Source organism: Poecilia mexicana, unplaced genomic scaffold (genome assembly GCF_051168715.1).
Source record: "Poecilia mexicana isolate PSO_F unplaced genomic scaffold, ASM5116871v1 scaffold_6, whole genome shotgun sequence".
Lineage (NCBI taxonomy): Eukaryota > Metazoa > Chordata > Actinopteri > Cyprinodontiformes > Poeciliidae > Poecilia > Poecilia mexicana.
The window spans coordinates 16,099,841-16,127,770 of NW_028263375.1; the positions used below are offsets into that span (position 1 = coordinate 16,099,841).

At 41.7% G+C, this 27,930-nt stretch overlaps 1 protein-coding gene across 1 annotated transcript; it reads left to right on the forward strand.

Moving 5' to 3' along the window:
- nfat5a (nuclear factor of activated T cells 5a) lies at nt 1–27,448 on the forward strand. Its single transcript, XM_015001629.2, has 12 exons — nt 1–384; nt 9,509–9,637; nt 13,870–14,488; nt 14,627–14,810; nt 15,310–15,500; nt 15,594–15,766; nt 15,886–16,020; nt 16,134–16,186; nt 16,383–16,515; nt 18,408–18,592; nt 18,678–20,769; nt 21,733–27,448. Exons 1-12 carry the CDS (start codon nt 312–314, stop codon nt 22,053–22,055), a joined length of 4,290 nt encoding a protein of 1,429 aa, XP_014857115.2. The 5' UTR covers nt 1–311; the 3' UTR covers nt 22,056–27,448.
- The last annotated feature ends 482 nt before the right edge of the window (nt 27,449–27,930 follow it).

The window sequence follows — 27,930 nt, forward strand, 5'->3', positions numbered from 1 at the left end:
GCATGCGCCCCACATTTTGGTAGGCGGGGCTGCTAGATGGGCTGACCAACAGTAGTCAAGTGTGTGTGTGTTTGTGTGTGTTCGTTGGGCGAAACGTGTCTATCAGCAAAGACACACACATTCATAAGCGTGAGACCTTGTAGATAACGGGATTTTTTTCAGGAATTTGAAGTTTTATGTTGGTTTCTTTGAAATAGTTTCGATGCTATACTATGTACGGCACGGAGTTTGGCCTTTGAAGCGCAGGATTTATCCGACTCCGTTTCCACTGAAGACTCTCCGCTCCTCCTCCCCCTCGATGAAGCGCTGCGATGCCCTCTGATTTTATATCCCTCCTTAGCTCGGATATTGACCTAAATTCCCCTAAATCTCTATACTCTAAAGGTAAGCTTTCAGTAGAGAAAGGCTTCTGTGGAGTCTCGGCTCCGATTGTGTGTATGTGATCGGCAGCCAAAATGAATGTCTTAACGGCTCATGTTAAGCTGCTAGCTAGCTGTGGTTAGCTTCTTTTCTGCTCTTAGCAAGACGAGCTAACTCAGTTATCAGGTTGGTGGGCTGGAGAGCAACAACCTGTTTGCCACATGCGTGGAAATACACCTTTCTCCGCTGGGACCGATTGAAATCATAAGATATTATCGTCATGCTAACATTTAGGTGCCAGCTGGTTGTTCGCATCATGATGGACTCATTTAAGAGCTAACGTAAAGCTACGTGAGGTCGATTTGCTGTTACTACATTGTTCAGCGGTTTAAGGTACTTAAGTCCTGCTCAGATTCTGCACACAGTGTGTGTGTGTGTGTGTGCTGGTATGTACATTCAACACTGAATGGTGTGCATCGCATTAATGTACTCCTGTGTATTCCTATAATTTCTGTTTAACGTAACAGACAGCCCCTCTTTTGTTTTGGTTTGCTCAGTGGAGCCGACCCAGAGTTATCCTCCTCCACATTCTCTAGTTTCAATGAAAGTATGAAGTTGATGGCCCCTCCAGGGTGCGTATAAAGCTGCCCGCTGGAGTTGAAATGTAATCTGCCTCTTAATACTGGTGAACACGTGTCAGCCAACTGCTCTGTTATTATTAGGAGGGCGTAGCTGGACGATGAAGACCAACGCTCTTCGTCATGTCTTTGTGTGATTAGCTTGGTATGTAGCTCAGTGTCGGCATTTGGCTCAAGTTTTATTTCCAGGTCTTTATGTTGTGTCAGTCATCTCAAAACTTGTATCAAGAGAAATTATACGAATAAGTTTCTGGAAAATGGCTACTCTTGTGCTGTAGCATGTTTAAAATAAAGACCTGGATTATTTTCGTTAACAGGAGGGGAATTTTATTGAAATTAGCATATTTTGATCCAGAGATGATTGAAAGTCTTGTTCTCATATTTTAACTTGCTAATCTGATAGATTTTTAAAGCAATAACTAAAGGTAACTTTCCTTTTCAACAAACGCACAGGGAAATTTAAAAATGTTTGGGGGGTTTTTCAGCACAGGACATATTAAAATGTCAGAATTTTTTTAACTTTGTGGTTTAAAAAAAATCTAAGGTCATAAGTAAAGACGCTAGATAGTGAGAATAGTACTAAACAACTGGGCTCAAATCAAGGATGCAAATTTCAAGGCTTTACTAAATGCCATACTGGATAAGCAGCGTTTGTCAGATTCTGAGTTGTGTTCTGAGCCATTATTTGTCAGATACTTTTTTTTTTTAACATCTGAGTAATACAACTCGGATGGAGTCCAATAAGACAATGGTCAGACCCCTTCTAGCTAAAAGGGTTTCGACCTTATATGTTTGAGCAAGATCTACTTAGACTATAATGGACGCTAACATGGATCCCGAGGCTGAAATAAACAGTACTCCATTCTGTAAAAGCATCTTGTCTGACATCATTGAGAGATGTTCACAGAATGCCGACGTTGGTTGTTCATAAGTGTACATTTTATCCAGTTAAATAACGATCTAAAACAAAAAAATGGTTGAGACTCTGACTCTGGCGTTTTGTTTTATAGAGGGGGAATTGTATATATAACTTGAGTTTGCTTTTTAAAGCAAAGTCTGGGAGTCTCTCGCTCTCTGTTCAATGGGAAAGAGTTGAAGTCAACCCGTTGCTGTTGCAACCAAGGTAGAGTGGCTTGCCACAATAGTCGAGTTATACCTAAGGAAAAGTTGGCTTGGCAGCTCGAGACTGTGGAGTAGTGGATGACATGTATTGGGCACAAGGGATCAAAAACACACCAGAATCACTCTGGTGTAACATCTGAGGAGAAATGCTTCTCTACATTAAAGCTTATTGGGTGGGATGTGAACTGTTAAAATAAAAGTAACGAGTGTTTTTTGGCATGGGTCATGGCCTATTATTAAGATCGGAAGATGTTTGACACAAAATTGAAAGCATAGTGCCTTACATAAACCTCTCCCTGTCTCCTTCGGCTTGTGTGATGCCTTTATTTATAAAAAATGAACATATCCGTAGTATTTAATCAACATACTTGGTGATTTATAATCAGTCAAAGGCAGCTTAAACAGAAGTATATCTTTATAACCACATGGTTGAGATGACGTATCTGCTTTTGAATCACACTGTGATTTTTATGAGTTTCTATTACACTTTAATCCCAGTTAGATATTAGTGAAGGTTGTCAGACTGTTTTTCTTGAGAGGTTTTGATGTTAATTTATTATCTAAAGCTTACCACACTACTGCCTTTTCTGTCTGTTGATTATTAAAGCAGGACCACTGCTTTACAGCATCATGACTTGCAACTATAAAAGCAATGAAGAGATTGGCAACTGTTTTCTCTGCACCTGCACCGCAATTAGTTTTTGAATTGAACAAATTGGTTTGACAAATAAGCCGAGGTATTGGTTGATCATAAAGGGGGAACAAAGAGCCAGGATGTGAATGTAGGCAATGGTGTCGCACAAAAAAATGACAAAACTGATTTGCAGGGACAATCTATATATAAAGTCTATGCTTACAGTGTGATGTACACTGCTCAAAAAATAAAGGGAACACTCAAATAACACATCCTAGATCTGAATGAATGAAATATTCTCATTGAATACTTTGTTCTGTACAAAGTTGAATGTGCTGACAACAAAATCACACAAAAATCATCAATGGAAATCAAATGTATTAACCAATGGAGGCCTGGATTTGGAGCCACACACAAAATTAAAGTGAAATGTTCCCTTTATTTTTTTGAGCAGTATATTTGCAAAGAGTTGTCTGTTGAGTCAGTCACAATTTGTGGTTTTTAGCAACTGGTTTAGCCCTGTGGACTCTAGTTCTTAAATATTGTTTTTGCAATTCCACACATTGAATGACTTAAAATAGCTACATTTATATAATAGTTTAACATTTTAAATTCATTTAACAAAAGCTAATTAATGACTCAATCAAAGTAAGATTTGGGCATGTGCAAGCGACAATAATTTAATAAAACCTTAAAATGAGCTAGTACAAATATATTTTAGAGACCAAATGGTGTGTGTTTCAGCAAGACTTTCAAATTAGCTTTTTTGTCTCATGTGTAATATTAGATTGTTAAATCACGAGGCCTGATCACAGTAATGCTTTGTTCTTTTACTGATTCAGTAATGTTGGGGTTGCGGTTTTTCTCGCGTGCACAAAATCTCCACTTTCAGACTGAATGGGAGACTTTCTTACTCAATGTTTAAAAAAAAAAGCCACAAAAAAGTATCTTCAGTGTATCTTCTGCAAGATAAAATCATTACTTACACATGATGCTGTTTAGTTTTTAACATTTGTGTGTTCTTGCACAATGCTTTGCTTGTATATGTTCTTCGTGTTGTTTTCAGACTGAAAACTGCTGGATTTCAATCCGTTTCCATATTTCCCTGCACATCTCTTTGCTGATTTGTTGGATTTATTCATTCAACGTTAAACATTCAGCATCACAGTGAATGTTCTCTCACACCATAAAACCATTAGAGGATTACAGCTTCCACAAACCGTCTCCTCACAGCTCATCTCTCTGCCATGGGATGCCTCTTTGTAAAACTGCTGCTTCCAAAAAAAAAAGTCAAGTAATTCTATTGTCTTGTTTTTTTTTTTTTTAGAAAACATTTACCGATATTTCAGAAAGCAGTCAACGTTTTTGTCCCTTATAAAATAAACCTGCTTTCGTAAACCCCCCCTGCGAGGGTTAAGAACTGCTGTCTTAAGCTTGTCCCAGATTTTGTCATCACTTAAAACCTTGGTGTTGCTACCCAACAAAACTTGAACCTGCCTGCTGGTGCCACATCTGTCCTGGCTTCCACGAGCCAACAGAAAGCTCTGTGACCCTGAAATGTTTAGGTGAGACCGCCATATGGTCACACTCGACAACATAACTGTTTATTTATATCTCAGTAACTGGGTGAGTATCAGAGTGGGAGTACGTGTTGGAATCTAGGTAGCAGGAGTGCTTATCCGAAATATCTAGAGAGAGCCTTGGTGTATGTGTAGGGAAGACAGCTGGCTACGCAGTCCGCTTAGTCCTGGGTAACTCTGGGTCTGCTTGGTATTAACTTTTGATTTTTTTTTTTTTTTTTTTTTTTTTTTCCCCATTATTTGTTTTATATATTTCTCCTGGCTCAAAGTGAGACAGATGAAAAAACAGATCACATTCAAAACCAGTGAAACATGATTGAAATTCTCTCCAATCTGTGGAGTGCAGTTTTTCCTGCCTATAAAGCTGTTTCACTTTTCCATTTATACAATACCTACCTCACAAATCAATGTGGCTCCATACTGGTTTAGGCACATGTAAACCAAACCAGTGCACTTAAGCTGATGTGTGGCTTTACTTTTATAAATTATGGAGATAAATACTCCTGAAAATGCTTAAATCTCACATTTTATTTTAAGACTATTTTCACTGGCAGTGATTCTGATCTCTGTTTGGCCCAGTTGACTGAGAAATGAGAGGTTCTAGACGCTGATCAAAGCAAAGCATGTGTCCGTATTGCATATTGTAGTCACATAAACCAATTTCCCCACAGTAGACCCAAGTATAACGTATAGAAACTACTTTAAGTTCCTGTTTGTGAAAGGGGATGCAAAATGTCCCATTAGGTCCCATACTGGGTCGGGACCATTTTGTGGCTAAAAAAATGAGGTAAAAGATGGCCAAAATTACAGTGGGTACAAAATAGTGAAATAACATGGACCTATAAATATCATAGCGGCCTACATTTATAAAGTGATTGTTTCACATTCAGTTTAGAAACCAGCCAATACCAGATTGTCAGTAAACATCTCTACAGATTTCCCAGCAGTCGACCCAATGATGATGTATTTTCTTTAGTGGTACGTCTAGATTCAAAGATTGATGTGTTCTGACCCAACTTTGCGCTCAGATTTTTAGCACAGCATCAACACTATTATGTCAAGGCAACAAATGATCACCTGGTCTATTTTTTATTTTTTTAATATTGTATATAAAAAGTCTTCGGTCCAAGTTGGCCGACTACTAAGTGAAGTTTTCTTCACCATTAGATTTGAAAAAAGATCTTCATGGAGTTTATCTCCATTTTTCTTTCCAGTTTTGTTTACCAACACAATGATACGGTGGACTGTCCACTCAACGTAATGTCCACATTGGCAGTAATAATCGGTTTCTAAACGTGGAGGCCATCAGTCTGAGCACCCATCCACAACTGGATGTTTGCAGCAGTTAGGCACCAGTGTTCTTTTCTCTCAGCTCCAACAAGACACAGAAGTGTTCAGGTAAAATCATTTGCACTTTTTTTTTTTTTTTAAGTATTATTACTTGTCCATCTTGGTGGTAGTTTATTTACAGAGAAAATAAAGCGTTTGTCAGATGTGTTTGTGAATCCCTTTTTTGTAGAACTCTAAGAGATTACAATTTCAAACAACAGAGGATTAAAACTAAAACTGCAGAGTGAATAGAAGGAAGTATGTGAAGTAATTGGAGATTAAATTGGTTCCTGTTGTCACAAGAGTACAGCTGGTTTGTTTTCATTGAATCTTTTGGTTACAGCTCAGCCTATATAGTTGGTTAATATTATTTGTAGATAAAAATGGGGTTGATAGCTGTACTTTATTTTTTTGTTTAAATTTTTAAAAGCAAAAAAAGGACATGGTGAATAGTTTAAAAAATGCATTCTTTGTAGTTTTTTTTTTTTATTTTAGTGCATTGTTTTTTTTTGCACCCTGACTAACACTTTTGTTTTGCAGCTATAACTCTGCACCAAAGTAAATTCTTGCTATTCGTGTTTTTATTTTTATTTTTTAATTTGCAACTGAAACATATCCTTTTGGTTCGCCCTTTCATCTAAGTTCTCCCTAACGTAGCCGCAACCCTGCTGCAAAGAATAGAAACCGACCGATGCCCTTGGCAGGACCTCTGAGGCATGCGTAATGTGAGCAGCACATAACTATGAGATGACATAATTTAATTGTTCTCGGTGTAGGTTGAAGTCAAACCTCCGCCTGGGTGACTTTTCTGTTGCAGAGTACTGTTATGACTGATCTCAATTTAAACTTTACGAGTCGGCGTTTTTATTTTCTCTGTTGCAGATTGGGCACGACTGCAAATTCGTTTGAGTAGCATCGCCTTTGTTTTGGTCTTATTAGAAATATTGTAAGGATAACTGATTTTTAGCACTTTGAGTCGTCGCCTCAATGTGACATTTAAATCCATTGTTTTAATGTAAATAAAGTCTTAATAATATGAGGTTCAGAGATTAGGTCAAAAGAGGATTAGATTGAATTTTTTAAACCAATTACATCCAGTATCTGTGCTCTCCATCACTGTAAAGCTGTTATGGTTCAACGTTTTACAGACTTTTGTATGGATTAAACAACGTTTGCAGATGCTACCACTGGTCACCTGACTTAAGTATTGCTATTTATGGATATAAGCAACCTAATCTGTGATGGTAAACCTCTCTTTGCAGTTTGTCGGCGTCTGCAAGTGGAATTTTGCATATTGCTCTATATCTGTTCTGTATTTAATACAAGCTGTGCATGTGTGTCAGTGGTGCCAAGACTTTCCTGTTCAAATAGAGATGGTTGGATTAGAAAAGTGATGAGATTTGGGGTTTTTCAATTGAGCTTTTTCGATCATAAACTTAGATATTGGTTTGCATGCAAAACGTCCCCCAAACCAGCAGGAACTACCACAATGATGCTATCATGTCCCCTCGAAACATCTAATGCTTGAACAATAAATTCCATAATGTGCTGCACGATGGTTAAAGTATGTCTGAACTAAATGATTAGATCCACTAGTTTATTCACTCTTTGAATAATAAATTTTGTGTTTAACTGATTTTGAGCACGTTTGGTGTGACGTTTCTTTATTATACGTAACTCTTTACCTACATTAATCCCAACTGGAATAAATTAATAAGCCTGTTTTGTGTCCTAATCGCACACGTCTGAAAATGAAATCAAAATGGTGATGCACTAAGTGAGCAGAGGACCGGCTTTAACCCAGCGTGGAGTCATTTTGATCAGGTCAATCCAAGTCACCTAATCTCCGTGAACCTCCTCCTACGACGGATCACAGGATAAGCGGCCATTCTGGTCCCTCTCATGTGATGTCCCTCTGTTGTTCCACAGAAGTATATCGAGTTCCTGCTACTGCACATGTTCTGCGTTACAATGAAGATTTTTGTTCCTCTGTCTGCTGCTGCAGCAGACAAATAGCTTCTGTGCACGTTTGAACACACATGCAATAGGCTTCAGCTCCTCTGTGCCAATGATTATAGTTTAGACTGAGGTCATGTCGGATTGGCAGTTAATCTGCAATGAATGCAGAAACAAAGATCCACTTTCTTTACACAAATAAAGCTTTTAGCAATTAAAAAAATTATTTTCGATATTCATAACATATTTCGACTAGTTTCACCCATTAAAATTCATTTATTTGTAGTGGTAGCAGACTTGTCAAGATTTCTTAATTATCCTCAATAAACATTAACACAAACCTGATCTTGATTTCTGGCTTTCAAGCCAAGTGGTGCTCTCACGATCCCCTTGCTGCTCTGTAATAATGGGGCCTGCCTATTAGAGCCCAAACATTAGCAGGCGCGCTATGAACGAGCTTGACAAAACATGGCGTCGGCTTTCGTTTTTGAAACATTCACATTTTCCTGCGTCTGAACTGTGCGGATCTTTGTGTGAACGTGACTGGTGATGTGTCCGTCGTTCACGTCACAGAAGTGTGAGATCAAGTCTCCTGTCAGCGTTAAGACGCTGCCGGTGCCAAGTGTCGGATGACTACTACACATGCTGCCCGCTCCCAGCGCGCGGCTGAAATATCCGTGTCATAGTGTTGATAGGCGCCTGTTTCTTAGCAACCGAATTGCCGACTGATGTGTTTATCAGCCAGCAAATGTAGTTTAATCCTATGTTATTGCAGAGGTTGGACATTTCGACTAGGAATTATGCTCGAATCAAATATCATTGCGTCTCTTCTGCTGTTGGTGCACTGCAGGAGGCTAGCTCAGTTTATCAGTGTTGCGTTAGTGTTATCTGTAGGTTTTCTATTTCAGTAATGGATCCACAGGGTTCAATCAGTTTGCGCTACAGAAAAATGTGGCGAATGATTCAAGTGTTTTCATGTATGGATAGAGAGTAGGGAAAAATGTTTGCCTTTCCAGACTTATTCCCCATAGGTCTGTCCGTCCAGTCTTATGTCCATTTGTTTTTCCATCTGTCTCCGTCCCTCGGTTTGTCCACTCGTCCATCCAGTCATCTGTCTATCCCAATATAGCAGGTTCCATATTTAAAGAAAGTAACGCATTTGAAATTCATCCCACAAATTATTCTAAATATTTGGTTTTTGTAAAAAAAAAAAAAATGTTTTATGTGTGAACTCTGAAGGTTTTGGTCTGCAAAAAGTATGGCATTTTGACATATTATGAAATATGTAGGAACCCTCTAGGTTTTTTATTCAGGGTTTTCCCCAGTGTATTATAAGCCTGGCAGGCCACTAGGCTTTTTCTTGTCCCCCCACCAGGCTAAGCATTACTTATTTAAGTCTTTTTAAAATGTTTGCTTTTTTTTTTAAGATTTTGTAGTTGGTGTTCAGGAATTAATCTTCCAATCTTTCAATAACACATAATTATCATGTGATATTTTCAAATTCCCTGTCAATTTTAAAAAATGTTTAAATTCAAAAAACCCAAAGGGCTGCTGGATGAATGACTGCACTAGCAACCAACCACTGGGCTTAGCAAGTTTTCTGGGGGAAACCTTGGTGTTGTACTGATGCTAAACTGAGTTTGGATTAACTGCCAGAAAAGGTAGACGCAATAAAATTTTTGTTTGAATGTTTTTTTGTTGTTTAATCTGGAAACATATTTTCTGTGAAAATAGTTTTCAATTGTCTTGTTGATCTTAAACGGTCTTAACCCAGGCCTGCAGTGCAGCCTTCTCATCTCCAGTCACACAGATCTATGATGGACAATCTGATGCATCTTTTTTCTTTCCACTGAACTAATGCATGTTCTCCTGCTCACCCTTTATGGCAGAGTCAGTATATGACCTCCTCCCCAAAGAGCTCCAGCTTCAGCCGTCGTCCACCCAGACAGACCCACCCACCATGAGCCAGAAGAGCGGGGGAGAGGCGGGACCTCCTCCCTCTGCAACGTTGGCCTCAGGTGAGATATCTGCCCAGCCAAGAAAAAACTCTGATCTGGGATCAGTTTTCCTGTTCCAATCTACTCCCCAAGTTAGCAGGGGCGAAGCAGCAATTATGGCCTTGTGATTGTCTGGGGGGCAACTTCACCCTTTCATCTGAGGCCAAATTAGTTATGAATAAACCTCTAAATTTTAGTGAAGTATTCGTATTTTTAACATGTTTGGTGGTGATGTAGCATCACAAGGCTACTAAGGTGGTACTTAAGATTAATTCTTATTGATATCCAGTTAAATTAGAAAATATCTTGAACGATTGTCTTTTCAATTCATCACTTGGGCCTGTTGGGGTTTTTTTTGTTGTTGTTGTTGCTGCTCCAAAAGCCTATTACTGTAACTAAACTGTGACATTCTAGGTTTTCTAGCAAAAGACAGAATGTCATGAATTAGTTTTTGAGCTGCTGTTTAAAGTCAGAATTTTGGTATTTTCGTTAGATGATGAAGCCGTTATGATATTTAAAACCAAGTCGATGCTTATTCCATGATGCCCGCCATTTACACCGTTGGGAAGTTATTTCTCCTATGAAAGCTGCTTTCCTTGATTGGTTTACATTTCAGATCTATGGCTGCATTCGTCTTGAATAGAGTTGATGCATGGCACTGCCTTAGCAGCAGCATGGGAAATACTTAGCTTTCGAAGCAGCTGGATTTGCTTTAGATTTACCAGATCGTAATACAACAAAAATAATCCATCTTGCCAGACTCAGAGGTCTTTTACATTTGTTCCTGAAACTCAAAGGCTTGAGCCCAGAGGAGTCACGAACTGGTGCCTACAGGGGGTTTTAACAATCAACACTTTCCTTTCCAGTGGATAGGGGGGAAAAAAATCTACGCAACTGGGTTAACACGATTCGGGTTTTGTGATGCAAGAAGTGAGACTAAGAGATCATTTCATATCTTTTTTTCCACCTTTAAGGTCATTTGTAACCTGTTCCACTCAATTGAAATCATTTTGTTTTTTTGGGAAGTAAAATAAAATGTTTGTATAAGTGTGCACACCCTCTAATACTTTTTTCAAAGCCTCTTTTGATTTTATTACACTGTATTTGGGTGGGAGTGGATCAGCGTGGTACATCCTGACGTCCTCTTTGCAAACAGTGTTCAGTTCTGCCGGATTGCAGATCCAGAGTCTCCTTAGGGGCAGAGCCTTTCCAAAACTTTGCTCTAACTCCTTTGAATCCTTTCTTTCGATGGTTTCGGATGTTTGCTTTCGTCGATACATTAAAAGACGACGTTTCTCTTCATCCTAAGCCTTCTAACAGAAACCAAAAGGTTTTTGTGCCAGCAATCCCGAAGAGACACTGTTTGTGTAGTGTTCTTTTGGGAGACTTCATAATTTGTGTTTTCACATTTTGGCCAGAAGTTGATGGGCTTTGTTTAGAAAAAAAAAACTTCCAGCTTGCCACCACAAAGCCCAAACGCATGAATACAGGAGATGTAGTAGTAATACTGCTACAGGCCAGGGCTTGTCAGAAATGGTCAGAAAAAGGGATACATTGGTTAATTGTAGGCAGAGACACATATTTGGTTTTAAGAGGATGTGCACGGTCATGCAACCATGTTATTTGGGTTTTGTTTTATATGATTCCTGACTGCTTTTATTTATTACTGGTTATATCCAATGTAATACCTCTAATTGGTTAAACTTCACAATTTGAGATTTTCACAGAAATTTCTTATCAAGTCACCTGAGTGCTTGGCCCTTTCAAAAATCGAGCGCAATAGTCTATGGCAATGATATTTTTGGGCTTCCTTAAGATGTATGTCGCAAGTTCTCCTCTGTTTAAAACGGAACCTGAAGAATAGATAAAGATCTTTGAGTTTCCTTTTAGACAGACATCAAATGTATTCTTTTTTACATCAGCTATAAAATGCAAGTCTCAGTGACTAATTTACTGTGACTGCTGTTAAGAATAAATCATAACCTGTCCTCCTGTGAATCGTTCCAGTTGGTGCTTACTTCAAAAGCGTGGTAACATTGGAATGAGATGTTCTTTACCGTTTCCCTGATTTTTTTTTTTTCATCTACATTTTAATGCTTCTATTTTTTTTTTTTTTTTTTTTGCTCAAAGGTCTATTGACAGTTGAAAGACATAAACTTAGCACAAATGGTAGTGAAATGTGTGTTTAGTTTATGATTTCTTTGTTGTAAAAATGCTTCTTGGCAATACATGATAACCACTGGAAGCCTGTTTATGTCTGAGAATTACAAAATGACTTTTTGGAGGCGAGGGGCAGCATCTGTCACTAATAAAACAAAACTTGTCATTGTCGGGCTAATGCTATACAGGGTTAGCCAGGTGAGATTTGGTCATCCCACATGTCCACTAATAAGTGCCAAACTCTTGCCCTCCACAATGATGACACTTGGGATGACCTGTTTGCTGGTCAACCATCTATTGAACACCTGTTGGATCTACTTGGGGTGAACTGGTTCTGCCAGAGTGACCAACACAACCACATTAGCTGTTTTGTTTTTAAACCATATGCTGGCTAAGGAATGGGATGTTGTCCAACATCAGTGTGTGACCAGAATGTAAACGTGGTGCCAGGTTGTTGGGCTGGCACCAACAGCCTGGCAATGGATAACAAACAGTCACCCATTGACTGTTTGTTAAAGGAATAACTTGTTAAATTTCCATTGTGTCTTGTTTTTTTTTTTTTTGTTTTTTTTTACATCAAACAGTTAAAGCGGAATAAGCAGTTTGACTTTATCAAAGAGGGATTGAGAAATTTTTTCAAAATTTTACTGACATACTTAACTCTACTGCTCAATCCTTACAGATATGGAGCCATTTAAAGGGACATAAACAGGTTTTCCAGCGGTGTAAGATTTTTTATTTTATTTTATTTTTTTCCCCAAGGATCATAAGAGCTTTTTGTGCTTAGTGTACATTAGATGGCTTAGCAGTTCATAAAAGGAAATCCTCTGCTCCTGTATATTTTCATTTTATTTTATTTGAATGAAACTATACCCTTTCTTTTAAATTATCCATTTTTCCTCCCAACTTTTTGAATAAAACATAAAAGTTTTTACTTTGGGCGAAACAGTCAAGTTGCCCCTTGGCAGTCACTCGTTTGTATATTTTAATTTTTTTTTTTTTACAAGGTTTTAGCGAACCAGAATAAAAACTTAGATCATGGTTTTAGGGCTGCCAACATCACCTGCAGCTGTGAGGGATCTTCTAACAGAGTCTGACGTAAAGAGCAAACTAACTTGGCCGGCAGTCGTGTCGGAGGGAGCGCTTTTTGTTTTAATGCTACCTTATCACTGGCCTAGCTGGCCCTAAGCAGCGCTGATCAAAAGCATGACTACTGTAACGCCTCACAGATCATCATTAACAAAGCGCACATGCTTTTAGGTGTCTATAAATGGTCGACTTCCAAAGCTACTCCTTCCTTCAGTGTATTCACTCATCCAATTTAGTGATTGACAGAAGTTGAGTCTTGAATGATCAGCTCTCTTGTTGCTCATTGGCTGTCTCGTTTTTATTGCAGGAAGTTCCCTCTGAGGCAGGGAGTGTCTGCATATAAAATGGTCTGCAGTTCACTGCTCCATAGGTCAGAGGCTTGTTTATTCTGTCTCCATGGCTACGCTCAGTCCCAACCAAATCTTCCAATTGGCATGCACAAACTCTACTGTTTTTTCTACTTGAATGCACATTGCACAAACTGTGATGTAACCCTGGCAATTCTTTTATTTATTTTTTAATGTATTTTTTAATTTGGCGCCACATTTATCCAGCTTGCAAAATTTGGCTGTACAAGAAAGTTTGACCAGGTTTTGTTCTGTTTCTTTCTGGCAATGTGTATGTAACAATTTGTAGCTTGCTTTTGTTTTTGTAAACAAAGCATGTCAGTTTTGTCACATTGATTTTTTTTTTTTTTTTTTTTAATTGGGATGGGGTTTTTTTGGTTTTTTTTATAGGAATCAATCAAACAAACATACAAAAAAGAAAAACATTGTGGGACCAATAGTACCCTTCTCAACTTTAACTTCAGATTATTTGATCAATGCTTGGCAGCTCTCGCATGCACAGTGAGAGTGTAAAACTGACAAACGGTCTGTTGAAATTAGAGTTGGGAAGAGGGGAAATCAGAACAAATCATGCACAAATTCAGCTGCTTGAATGGGACTGCTAGCCTGCTCTGTGCCGAACATCTGTGCTAACTCGATCTGTGTGTGCTACTGCAGATGCCACCTCTTCCACCTCCAGCCCCTCTGCCTCTTCCTCCCTGGCCATGGGCCTCTCTACCTCTTCCTCAGACCACCTCACGGTCTCTCAGCACCTCCACTCCACGGGAGCGGACGGGCCCGGAGCGTCAGAGATGCAAGGCATGGAGGCGGCCGGATCGGCGCCCAGCAGAGGCGGCGGCGGCGGAGCGAGCGCCACAGGCGGGGACGGAGGGACCGGCGTGCTGTCGGGGCTGGGCGTGCAGCAGCTGCAGAACACGCCGTCAAAGCGGAGGCCCGTGTTGAGCATATCGCCGCCGCCCGAAGATCTGTTTGACGACAGCCAAATGTCGTGCCAAGAGGAGCCCGCCGTCTCCGCTGCGGCGTGTCCGGACTCGGAGCACAGCAGCAGCATGTGGGCCGACGACTCCGTGTCCAACTTCAGCATCATCAGCTCCGCCTCGTACAACGACAACACGGAGGTGCCACGCAAATCCAGGAAACGGACGCCCCGCCAGCGACCGGGCCCCAAGCCGACCCCTCCGGAGGACAGCATGGACGTGTTTGACGCGGACAGCGCCAAGGGTCCTCACTTTGTCCTCTCCCAGCTGAGCACAGACAAGACCAGCTCAATTGCGAGGTGTGGACCGTCTTCAAACCTCATTATTTCTTCATTTGTGACGACGACGTTGGCTTCGATTATTTGTAGCAGTACAGTAGAAGCTATTCATTTTTCTTTCTGTTCTGCAGTGATTGAATCTGTCCTTTTGTCGTGCAGCTCTCTCGATTCAGGAACTGCGGTGAAAGGTGGCTCGCTGTCTGCCCAGTTTCCTCAGAGGAGTGACGGGAAGGAGCTGAAGATCCTGGTGCAGCCAGAGACCCAGCACCGAGCCCGGTACCTGACGGAGGGCAGCAGAGGTTCAGTTAAAGATCGCACACAGCAAGGATTCCCCACTGTCAAGGTTTGACTCCACAAACATCCTCAGCGAAGTCTTAGACCAGAACGGATTTGAAAAATGCTCAAACTGTTATCCTGAATCACTACTAGTGACCGTCCTGATGGTAATTCTGTATTTCGGCCATCTGTTTATGTTTATAATGATGGTTAGGAACCACAGGAAAAATGTAAAATGTTGCCCTCAAATAAAAAAAAACAACAACAAAAAAACAGTGAAATTGTCTCTTTAGCGTGTTTTTAAAGGTTTACATTTATCTTTGGGTTCTGTAAGCGACTCCAATGCCAAAATAATCGAGTTGGTCAAATATGGATGGCATCATTTAACAAAAAAAAAAATGGCTTAAAGAATAAAGTCCTCAGACTTTTCTTATTCAGTTTATTTTTTTCTTTTACATGTTTAAATCTAAATAAAACATCATGGAATATGTAGGAACCTTCTGAAGCTTGGCGTTTCCTCTCACTTATTTTCTCTTCTTTTTATTTTTTTAACGCTCTGTCCACAGTTGGAAGGCATCAGCGAACCAGTGGTTCTCCAGGTGTTTGTTGCCAACGACGCGGGCAGAGTGAAGCCTCACGGTTTCTATCAGGCGTGTCGAGTAACGGGACGCAACACCACCGCCTGTAAGGAGGTGGACATAGACGGCACAACGGTGATAGAGATCCCTCTGGAACCCAGCAACGACATGACGCTAGCGTAAGAAAAGACGGTTTTGTTTCACACGGAGGCTCGTGATGTTCATGCAAAGTACGCAGGGCTTATTTCTCCTCCTCTGTGCTGCGTCTGCAGCGTGGACTGCGTGGGGATTTTGAAGCTGCGTAACGCGGACGTGGAGGCACGAATCGGCGTGGCGGGATCCAAGAAGAAAAGCACACGAGCCAGGCTGGCCTTCAGGGTCAACATCCCCCAACCCGACGGCTCGGTGCTCACCTTGCAGGTCCCCTCATCACCCATCCTCTGCAGTGAGTTTCTAGGCTTTTTTTGTTGTTGTTGTTGTTGTTTTTAACTTAATCATGATACTCATGAGTAAGTTATGAATATCATCCTAAAAATCTTATTCCTGGACTCCATCTCCATCCAGCCCAGCCAGCTGGACTCCCAGAGATCCTGAAGAAGAGTCTCCACAGCGGCTCGGTGAAAGGAGGCGAGGAGGTTTTTATAATTGGAAAGAACTTCCTCAAAGGAACTAAAGTCATATTTCAGGAGAACATCGCAGGTACTAAGGACAGTTTAATGGGTCTCGTTTCCCCATTTCTGAGCTTTTCTGTTTGCATTTTAAACGAATGACGAAAAATGAAAAACGGCATGTATTTCCTCTCGACTCCGTAGACGACAATTCCTGGCAAGCCGAGGCGAAGATTGATACGGACCTTTTTCATCAGGTACGTGCAAACTAATAATCCTAGATACAGTGCGTGTTTGTCTGCAACATGAAATCCCAACTTTGAAGTTTGTGATTGAACGTACCACAATCGGAAAAAATGCATGGGGCATGAAAACCGTGCAGGACTCGGTATGTTTAAATGTTTGCACCACTCGTGTCCGCCTGTCTCTAACGCAGCTGACCTTGTATTCCAGAACCATTTGGTGGTGACCGTCCCTCCGTTCCACAGCCAGTCCATCACCTCTCCTGTGTCCGTGGGGATTTTTGTGATGACCAATGCCGGTCGATCACACGAGGCCCAGGCTTTCACCTACACTCCAGAATCAGGTAGAACAGCTGCAAAGCCATGCAGTCGCCTTCGGCGTGCTCATATAGTTCATCGTCTATGTGTCTCTATTCTATTGAATTATTTTTGTAAGATGTGTGGCATGAAATCAATCTAAATATGATCAAAACTATGTAAATGCCACTAAGCGAAAAAAGGAAAATTAACGGTCAGGGGCCATGTTGCTGTGTTTTTCCCTCCGTTTCTGTTCAGTGCTTGTATCTAATAATAGCCATGGGAGTAGTTTAATTACGCCTTCAAATATGAATTGGCACCTAAACCCTCGGGATGTGCCAGAATTATGTCCGTAAAATCTTACAAAACACATTGTGAGCAGTTTATAGGCAGATTTTTTTTTTTTTTACTATCAGGCTTTAACAAGGACATACTTTTTCTCCCACTTCTTTTCAATGCAGCCATGAAAAATATCAATGATGATCATTTGACAAGAATGAGTAGTATCAACAACATTCGACACAGGCTACAAGCCAAAAGCTAAATGAACGCTGGCACAGTGAGTGTGTGTGTTATTTAAAAATGGAAAGGAAAAACATGAATTAGTGATGCACACATTACAAAGCATGAATCTAGTTAAGTCAGGAGACTAGGAGTGTCTTGCATAAGAGTATAAAATAGTCGTGTTTGGTCCAAAGATGTGGTTCTGTGGTTGTCTGAATTAATATCATTGATCGTTTTATCTCCAGTGGAGCTGGAGAAATGGAGGGGGGGGGAATGTTCTTACAGAAGCAAAGTGCATAAAGATGCCATTTAGAGTTCATGCATTGATGACTTATCTGTAGTGTCTGCACACAGTAGTAATTCAGTAAGTTTAAGAGTCTGTGTCATTCTTTAGCATAACAAGCGAAGTCGGGTACAATAATTTGCAACGGGCAGAAGAATTGCCTTCAAGAAGTTTGCTTTAAAAAAACAAAAAAAAAAAACAAAAAGGCAGTCTGATATCCTGAGTAACGTAAAAGAAATGAGAGCTGTTTCAACTCTTCCTCAGAGCGCCTGGTGGAAAAACAGCTGCAGCAAGACCTGAGTCGTTTACCCGAGATTAAATTAGATCATGTATATTTTATAAGTTGGATCGCTGAGGCTTATTCTCTTAGCCTAGATTTAAACCTTCCTTCTGGGATAAATGATAATACAGCTTTTGGCTTGAGGTTATGGAGCAGCTGCAGGGGAACGGAGATGGAGAGACGGAGAAGAGACTAAATGGCAATGATAAAGAGAAGCATATGTGAAGGTGGGAGGGGGAGGGTGAAGGTACAATGTGTTAGATGTTAGCGAGCTGTTCTCACCACCACAGGTCCGGCGGTTTTCATATTGCTGCAGAGCAGAATCTGTTCAGATGCTTTACAACAAAAATAAAAGGACAAACTCTTAATTTGGTTCTACAAATCATTTTAAATTAGTTTACAATGAGCTATTAATGATGCAAGTGATTAAACAGCATTTTATATGAACTGGTCAGAAGCTAGCCAGGTGCTTTCTATGGTTGTCTACCGTCACGCATGTGTCTGATGGAGCAGTATGAAGGGGAAGCTGAACTACACGCAGTATTTCACAATTAAAAATCTAAAAAGTGTGGTGTGCTTTTTTTTTCTTTCTTTTTTTTTAATCCCTTCACAGAACAGCTGCATTTATGCTGAGATTAACTAACACTCACAATTCACTACAATTTTATTTAGAAGTATCCGACTGAAAAAAATTCAAGCCACACTTTTCAATTTTTTACTTATTTATTTTTTTAAATTACAGAAAAACTTGTCATTTTTTTCCCCACTTTTCAGTTATGCCTGTCACATAAAATCAACAAAACAATGAACTGAAATGTGTGATGGTGTCAAGAGATTGAAAACTTCCTCTAAGCTCTGTTTTCACTCCTCAGCCGATGGTTCAAGCGGCCAGACGGTCAAAACAGAAGGAGCATCGCTGGTCAACACCTGCATCTTCGACGGTCAGATCAAATCCGTGTCCTCGGAGCAGAGCGACTGCTCTGGTCAGCCTTCCAAGCGGCAGGAGGACACGCCCATGGAGGTCTCCAGCAACCCTCAACCCACAGATGTTTTCAAAGTAAGACGTTGTCCTGTTTGAACATTTATCTTATCTCAATCAGGCTCACGGTTGGTGCTAACTTTCCCCGCGCTCTCTCACCTAGCCGTCCCCGGACCCTCTGATCTCAGTGCAGCAGACTCTGGAGCTCAACTCGAGCCCGCATCCAGGAGGAGAGGCTTTCGAGAGCCCGATGCCCCTGCAGCCTGAAGACGTCGAGCTTCCCCAGGCGCCGCCCGTCTTTCCCAGCCTGGAGTCTCTCAGCACCATTCAAAAGCAAGAGATCTCTTCCACCACATCCTTTCCCGTGTCGGGAGACACCACCATCCCCCCGGTGACACCGGAAGTCCCCCAACAGTTCCTCAGAGACCCTCAAGAAAGCCTTTCTCCGGAGAGCTCCGATAACGGCGGGACCATCGTGGTCGTAGCCATGCCTCAGATGGCGGCTCCCGCTCAGCCGCCGCCTCAGCAGACCCAGGTAGACCCGTTTCCCCATGAGGGCGTGGCCCAGTTGGAGCGGGCGGTGAGGGAGCTGCAGGCTGGAGGCACCACCACCCTGGAGCAGGTGCTGGAGGTGGCGGTGGCGCAGCAGCAGCTCAACTCCGTGCTCTACAGCCCGGCGCCGTCGGCAGAGTCCTTACAGCAGCATGTCCAGGAGAACATGAACAGCCTGCGGTTGGGCAACTCCGATGGCTCCCTGTCGGCGCGACAACAGATACAAATGCAGCAACAGCAGCAGCAGCAACAGATACAAATGCAGCAGCAACAACAGCAGCAGCAGCAACAGATACAAATGCAGCAGCAACAACAGCAGCAGCAACAGATACAAATGCAGCAGCAGTACCAGCAACAGCAACAAATCCTTGAAAACCTGCAGCAACAGCAGCAGCAACAACAGCAGCAGCTGCAGCAGCAGGTCCTCAGCAACATGCAGATCCAGCAGCAGCTCATGCTGCAGCCTCAAGACCAACAGCAGCTGCAGCAGCAGCAGCAGCAGATGATGGAGAATATCCAGCAGCAGCTGCAGCAGAATCAGCAACAGCAGGTCCTGAACAACATCCAGCTCCAGGATCAGCAGCAGAACCAGATCCTGAGCAATCTGCAGCAGCAGCAGCAGGAGCAGCAGGTCCTGGAGAAGCTGCAGCAGCAGCTGCAAGCCGAGCTGCTGCAGCCACAGATTCACTCCTCCCCCCAGGCGCAGCAGCCCGTCTCCCTGCTGCAGCAGGCGGGAGAGCTGCTCACCATCCAGACCAGCTTCCCGACGCCGCCGCCGTCCCACACGTCCCCGCCGCAGCAACTCTTCCAGTCGCCGCAGCCGCTGGCCGAGACCCAGAGCTCCCAGCAGCAGGTGCAGGCCGCCCTGCTCCAGAACACGCTGACCGTCCTCTCCGGCGGCGGTCTCGGATCCGAGCAGCAGCCCACGGGGTCGACCATATTCCTGTCCACCAACCCTCAGCCGCAGCAGTCACAGCAGCAGCCCCAGCTGGCCTTCATCTCTTCCATGGAGACGTCGTCCAGCCAGCCCCAGCCCGTTTCCATGTTCCAGAACCAGCCTCCGACCCAGCTCTCCCAGCCAATGGAGCAACAGCAATCCCCGCAGCAGAACCAGCAGCCGCCGCAGCAGCTCCCGCTGGGCCAGCAGGGCACCTTGTTCCAGAGCATCCCAAACCACTCGCAGGCCAACGCCGTCCCCCAGAACCAGATCGCTCAGCCCCAGCAGACGGGCCTGCTCCTCTGTACTTCGGATCTACTGTTCACCACCCCGGCTCAAGCCGCGCCCCCCATCGCAAGCATCAGCGTCGGAATCCCCCAACCGGACGCAGCCGAGCCCATGTCGTTCCAGGTCCAGAGCTCCTCCGGCAGCAGCGCCGCGCCCGCCGCGAACCAACAACAGAGCCTGTTCCAGGAGCAGCAGCCCATGCAGGTGACCCCGAGCTCCGGTCAGGTCCCCAACAGTCAGCCGGTGAAGCTGTTCATCCCGCAGACATCCCTGTCAGGGCTGCAGGGGACCATTGGCTCCCAGGAGCTCAACACCGAGGCGGCAGCTCCGACTACAACCATCTTTGTGGTGCAGGGTGGCGTCGGTGTGGTCGCCAACCCGGGCCAGCAGCCGCCAGAGCAGCTGTTCCAGACCGCAGTGGGCGGCACCGTAGCGCCGCAGGGGCAGCCCAACCTATTTGTCTTTGGCATCCAGAATGGTGAGACAGTTTTAATCTTTATTTATTTATTTTTTATCATCTTACCAACAGACTTTGGTTCTTTAGAGTGGAGTAGTCGGCGTCCGTGGTGAAGATGTGTAAAAAAAACTTTTAAATAGCTTCACCTTTTAATTTCAATAATATCTTACACTAAATATTTTACTATAATTAGTGCATTATTCGGTCACATGTAAAAAGCATTTAAATTTTTCTTTTCCATAAAATCAACTGGGCTGCAATTACTGAAGAGAGCAAAGCCACCTGGAATTTATGTATTTTTTTTTTATTTTTGTGAGCATCCAGTAAATAAATATCGAGAAATGCAACATAGCTTAAAACAATTTGGTTGTATTATTAATTAAAATATGACATGACTACATGGCAAAACTATTAATAGAAATAATAATTAACAATATTCGCAATACCTAGTGCTATATTGAAGTATTGCATATTTCCTGTCTTTATTTAGTCATTCTGGCTCTTTAAATAAACCCTAGCGTCTGATTGGTTAAGACCAGTCTGTAGGAGTGTTACCCTGCCCACTCACGCTGCGTGCAACACAGGAAATGTTTTTCTGCCATGAAAATTATGTCCGAAACATAAATGTAATCTTCATTAAACAAAATATGAAAGAACTTTTCGACAAACAAATCGTCAACTGATTTCCCCTCATAAATGAACAGAATCATTATTGCCTTGCATCTTAGCAGCAAAATGGATCTTCTTCACTCGAGAAGTGAAATGCTGAACATCCTTTGAGACAGAAACGTTTGACACACCCAGATGGTCAGAAGGACACATTGCATCAAACGCCTTGCGTTACAAAATCACCGCCCTGTAAACCAGAATTACCTGAACTTCATGACGCTTTTAAGATCGTTGGAGTTTTAATGCCACAGTTGGAGCTGTGGCATTAAAACCGCTTCATTCACAGTAAATGACCCTGTTCTCTCTTCCTCTCAGACTCATCCCAGTTGCTGAGTTCTTCTGGACCGAACCTGCCCGCTCAGACCCAAGCCCAGAACTCCGGTCACATGCAGCCTCTACTGGATCAGCCCATGCCGCAGGCCGCGCCCGGCATGCACAGCAATCTGCAAAACACTCTGCAGGCACAAATGCAGACCAGCCTAGAAAATGCACTGCAGTCAAACACCCAAACTCCAATGCAGACCAGCCTGCAGACTCAGATACAGAGCAGCTTGCAGAATCAGATGCAGGCGACCATTTCTGCAACGTCTGGCATGGATAAAATCGAGGACATCCTGGAAAGTCTGCAGAAGCAATGAGACGGGTCGGGACACGTGTGGCTTAAAGTTACATTTCATCAAATTGGCAAAGGTGGCGTGTTGGTTTTTGCGCCAATGCCATGAAACAAAACAAAACAAACAAAAAATCTTAATGCTTAATAACAATATGCCCTTTTACTAAAAACCCAAATTATGAGGTTTGACATGATTTTTAAAAGGTCATTATTAATTCACTATTCATTTTAGCTATCGCTCATTACTCTTGAATTGTTGAATCCACCTTTGTAATTACCCATCCTGCAAGTTAACGAGGCCCGGAGTAACTGCTCGATGCATTAATGTTAAAAAAGAAAAAGAACTGCAGTGTTTTTGTTCTGTGTTTAGATGATGTAAGACTCAGAGATGATGCAACAAACCCGCCAGGTGTGGGAGGAGAAAAAAACTGGGATGGGATAAAGAATGTCGGCCACTTGGAAACATCATGCGGAATAGGGGTGGAATGTCGGATGCTCTGGATAAAGGCTGAATCTCATTTTGTGAATGTGTGAACTCTGAGGTTTCATTTCACTTCAGGGTTTCGGTCTGTCAATCGGGAAACTTTAGGATTAAATGTAATGTTGCTAAAACGGCACATGATTGAAGACATCTTTGGTTTTAGTTTTTGGCTTTGAAGAATTCTCACAATTTTCCTCAAACCTCGGATTTGCACGCCTACAAATCCATTTAAGTTGAAAAGCTCGTTTCTTTGAGAATAAGGACGTGTTTTTTTTATTATTATTTTTTATATTTGCTAGTATGCATTTGTTCTGCATTTGAAGTGTCTCTGAAGAGGAGGACAGAAGCACAAAGCTACCAGTGGTTTTACTTGAACTAGGCATGGGAAGGGATGAGATTCTCACGGTACAACCTTGAATGTCACATTTTTTACAATATTTATACAAAAAATTAATTTCTTTAAAAACAAATAGTCAAAGGGCTGCACAGTTGGTAGAGCTGTTGCCTTGCAGCAAGACCGGCCCCGGTCTTTCTGCATGGAGTTTGCATGTTCTCCCTGTGCATGCGTGGGTTTTCTCCGGGTCCTCCGGTTTCCTCCCACAGTCCAAAAACATGACTGTCAGGTCAATTGGTTTCTCTAAATGTTTCTCTAAGTGTGTGTGTGCATGGTTGTGTGTCTCTGTTGCCCTGCGACATACTGGCGACCTGTCCAGGGTGTAACCCGCCTCTCGCTCGGAACGTTAGCTGGAGATGGGCACCAGCAACCCTCCCGACCCCACTAAGGGACAAGGGTGTAAAGAAGATGGATGGATGGACAAATATTCAAACTGCTTCTAAATTAAGTTAATAGTAAAATTACATATTATCTAGTCTTAAGCAACAACATAGTCCAGCCACCTTCTAAATTTAGTAGCAGCAGAATATTACTGCTACTGTTGGCGTCATTCTGAGCGCCAACAGTATAACGAGTTGATATTAGTTACTCGGACCATTCAGGCTGTAATTTAAAAAGAGCCTTAGCTTATTGAAAGTGATGGGTGGTGCGTCTCTAGTTTCTACACTATGACTGGAAATCTGTCCAAGCAGCCTGAAATAGTTTTTTATTTGTAAGAGAGAGGAATGAGGTATTGGGGGGCTTCTCTCAGCCGGTCCAGCTACGTCAAGCTCAGTTAGCTAGCCTGCTGTTAGCTGCTTACCAGACATGCTAGTCATACTTTGTCCACTGACGGTTTAAAGCAGAATTGCCATAATAAAGGTGATGGGTGGCTGAAAACTGTTTTTTCTTTTCCTTTTTGAATGTGGAGTTTTTTGTTTTGGTTTACCCTGATGCCTCTAACTGACCCATGCTTATGAAAAAAAAAAAAAGAAAATGGAAATAAAACTTCTCATTAAAATGTAGCGTGAAATTAATCGGGTGAGAGGGGAACATTACACAATCACAAATCAGGTTCAGCCTGTTGAATAATGTGACTTTTTGTGGGCGCCATGCAGTGTTTTCATGTTTCGGCCTCATCAGTAGGTTTGTGAAAGCTTTCCGGATGAATTTTTAAACATCATTCATGTATGTGTTGTGTTCAGTTTTTCATTTCAATGCGTTTGTAGTTTCTACCAATTAATTGTGGACAGAAAGCAGCTTTCCACTAGTGAAAACAAGAGTGTTGAGTGGTTTTATAAACATTTTATCTCAAGCACTTTATAACCTTTTTGTGTAACACGCTCCTCCTGATTATCCGTCCGTCCACAGCTCTGTAAGGAACAAGCTGAATTTGTACGCGAGAAAAAAAAAAAAAGAAAGCAGTTGTCTTTGTAACGATGAATAAGTTTTAATCAAACATTTTCACATTTTATCTTTTTTTTTTTTTTTTTTTTTTAGCTATAGCGTTTGTATAGAATGTCAACTTACTGTTTAAGTCTCGGTGGTCCAGTCAAAGCCTGTCCAGAAGCAGCCATTCCCACTAGAACATTGTGATTTTTCACTGTTTGAGTGGTTCAGTGGACCTTTTGTGTTTTACACATCGACTAGCCATATAAAATATTCTTTCATCTTTTACTCTGAAATGAAGGATTTACATTCAGTTCTTTTTTTTTTTTTTTTTGTACCGATTCACTGCAGACTGTTTTGCCGTTTGTCTTGTTTGCGATGTTTTGTTTTTTTTATTTTGGTTTTTTGTCAGTGTTTGTAGAGCGTACAGAGTGGCACCGGATGAAGTTTTACGGCTCGTCTCTTTCATATTGAGCGAGGGCTCGCTGTTACTTACAGGCCGAAGTTTCTGACGTTATTTATGGTGCTATGTACAGGCGCACCTCTGCTGTGATGTTAACCATTTCTAATAGCACTGGCTTTGTTTTTTTTTTTGTTTTTTTAACTGTGTCTGCAAAGTTGAGTCCACAGCGCCGGCTGTTTGTTGTGGGTTCGGACTGGAGCGCAGCCAGGCGTACCAAAGCTCCCGTTGTGATTCGTCGCCATCCCGTCTCCGGCTCGTCCTCGCGGACGCCCTCATGATGTTTACTCATTTCTACAGATGAATGCAGCTCTCCCGTGGAAAGCAATTCAGCAGATTTACAAAAGACAAAAAACAAAGAAAGAAAAGAAAAGGTACTTTCCACCAATCTGATACAGTGCATAACTCGGGGTTCCTACGCAGTCTGGAAAAGATTGAAATCCGATTTCTGTATTTTCCAGATCTGCATGAAAAATTGAGATATTTCTGGACTTCATTCCTTGTCCCATTGCACATGTTTTGATAACTTGTGTCCTTCCTTCATGTTTTTTTATCTGATATTCTTCCCATCTCAGATCCTTCCTTAGTCAAAATTCTTCTTCCCTTGATCCCTTTCTCCATTCTCTCCTTGTTTCCTTCTCTCGTTATTTCCTTCTCTCCTTGCTCTTCTTTCGCCTTCCTTCTTTTTCTTTAATTCTGTCTTCCTAGTTAAAATCCTTGGTGGCTTTCTTCCTTGTGTCCTCCTTTGTCACCTTGTTCCTCTGCCCTTCCTTCAGTACTTACTTCCTTGCTCAAAACGATCCTTCTGTTCTTCCTCCATCGTTCCAACCGTTTTTTGTTTTAAATCCAATCACATAGCGAACATTTGTGTTTAAAAATTTGTCTGGAAAAATCTGAATTTTTTTTTTTTTTTACAAACATTTTGTGGGAACCCCGGCGGTTTTTATTTTCCCATGCAGTTGACACTGCTTTGCTTTCCATATTCAAAAGTAGCCAATTTGGCGTCATCAAAAAGCCAATTTTTGATAAATATTCAGATGTTCTTTATAGCATTGGTCATAAATGCATTTTGTTTACATTGTCATAGTCATATTCTTGTCCTGCAGCTGTTGGTGATCCATTTTAAAGTAACTTATCTTTTTTAAAATTTTGTATCCATGTATCAGAGTGTAGAGTATTTTTGTAAAAACGAAGCTTTTTTTTTTTGGTTTATGCTCATGGCACAGGAGAATATCATTGAGATTGTGCTTTTGTTGAGATGAAGCACAGGTTTACTGTGAACTGTTTGAAGTTAAGAAATATAATCAAGTGGACATCGTTATTGATTTTACCCGAACTGTGCAAACCTAACGACGTGTGGGCAAGTTGTCATTTTCATTTTTTTTCTCCCATTTATTATTATCTTTTATTTAGTTTTCATGTCATGCATCTCAAATGGCACTTTGACTCATCCATTTTACTGTAGATCAGGTGAGAGCGCAGCCACGCCGTCTCCAAGCATTCCGTTCCTCTCGGTTAGGGGAGATTTTTCAAAAGAGCACACGATGTTGTGGAAGAACCGTGGAAAGGTTAATGCCTCTTAAAGCCATACCAACACAGAAAGCCAACCTGTGACTTCGCTTTCATGAATGTAAATTTTACCTCATGGTGTGGACACCTGGCTTGGTCTACATCTGACATCGGACCAATTACCATTTTAGAGATTTTTTTTTTTTTTCTTTTGCTTTTTGTTTTCTTCTGAGGCAAAGGGAATATAAGTGGGTGTGGCACCAGCTGTCATTCGTGTTTCCATTCATTTTTCTGTCGGATGGTGATTTGGTTTCATGTCCAGCCCTTCACATTGTCCAGTGAGCCGGTATATTTAGGCCTAAAAAAAAAAAAAGAGATAGAACCTTGTTAAATATTGATTCAACTGTGGCGAAGAGAGCACACACACATCTTTGTGTTATGTCCTGGGGCGGAGGGAGGTTTGTCCCTTCGGTCATGTCTGTGAATATCCATGTATATTTAAATGTGAAATATACTGCAGGGGTATCTTGAATTTCAGTTGTGATGCTTTCAACAGAACTTTGTGTGCCTTGACAACTTAACCATTGCTCTGCTGTGTTTACTGGCGTCCCTGCTCCTTGTCCTTTTTATCCTCTCTGACCCGTAATCATTTCAGCAGTCATAAACATAGTTAATACTGATATATTTTTCTTGTAATTTAGTCGAGATGTGTGATTTTTAGTTTTTTTTTTTTTTTGTTGTCTTGTTTTTTTTGGGGGTTTTTTTCACGCCTCATGAGATTTGTAAGTGTGAGGTAAAAGGGACAAGACGGTGGCGATTGTTTTTGTAGAAAACTTCCTGGTGTTGGTGTGCTTGTCAACATTCGTTGATGTGAAACGCTCGATCAAAAGGGGCAGCAATGATAAGTTAACTGTTTGCCAATAGTGTGAGCTGTACCTTGTGCATAATCAGTTTGCTCACTTTTCCTAGTTTGCTTTCGACTTCACATCCTTCGACGGTTCTGTTGTATCGGTTTTGTGTAGCTTGAGCTTTAGTATCTTAGCCTTAAGACCCTGCAGTAAGGATAAAGGTCAACCCCAGCGTGTTATACATTTGAACTATTATTAACATGTACTTTGCCTTTGTCTGGACATTTGTATACTCTTCTGTTTATATCTGTAATCCTGCTGCTACATTAAATGAATTAATAAAAATTTAAACGTCCAAGTCTGAATTTGTAGCTACTAGACACACTTTTCTGTCAAGTCAAACTCGTGTAAGATGCAGTTCACCACCTAAAAGGTAAGGTACTGTAGTCAGTTTTTCTATTTGTTTTGTTGTAAATTATTTCATGCAATACATCAAGATGCTTAAAGAGGTCATGTTGCCTTATCCCGAAGAAGAAATTGCAAGTAAACAACCTAAAACACACCAGTAAGAGAACAGCAACAAGATGTTAACATTACAGCACGACCCAATCCTTTGATTTATTCCAAAAGAAAACTTGTTTGGGTGACGACATGACGTTTCTGATGCAAAACCAAGAAATGCAGAGGAACTGTAGCTTGGTTATCCTGGACTAAAATACTAATTCACAACACGGATATAAAACTGACCAGCAAAGGTTGGTTCAGTATTTTGGTGTTGATGCAATACATGATTGAGTTTTTAAAGAATGTTGGATCTTGTTGTATGATGAATTTGAAATC

Bases quoted from the DNA above. Each gene is read 5' to 3' on its own strand.
- nfat5a (XM_015001629.2), top strand. From the start codon at position 312: ATGCCCTCTGATTTTATATCCCTCCTTAGCTCGGATATTGACCTAAAT. The intron at 15,501-15,593 runs GTAAGAAAAGAC...CTGCGTCTGCAG, and splicing joins AGCAACGACATGACGCTAGC to CGTGGACTGCGTGGGGATTT. The intron at 16,516-18,407 runs GTAGAACAGCTG...TTCACTCCTCAG, and splicing joins CACCTACACTCCAGAATCAG to CCGATGGTTCAAGCGGCCAG.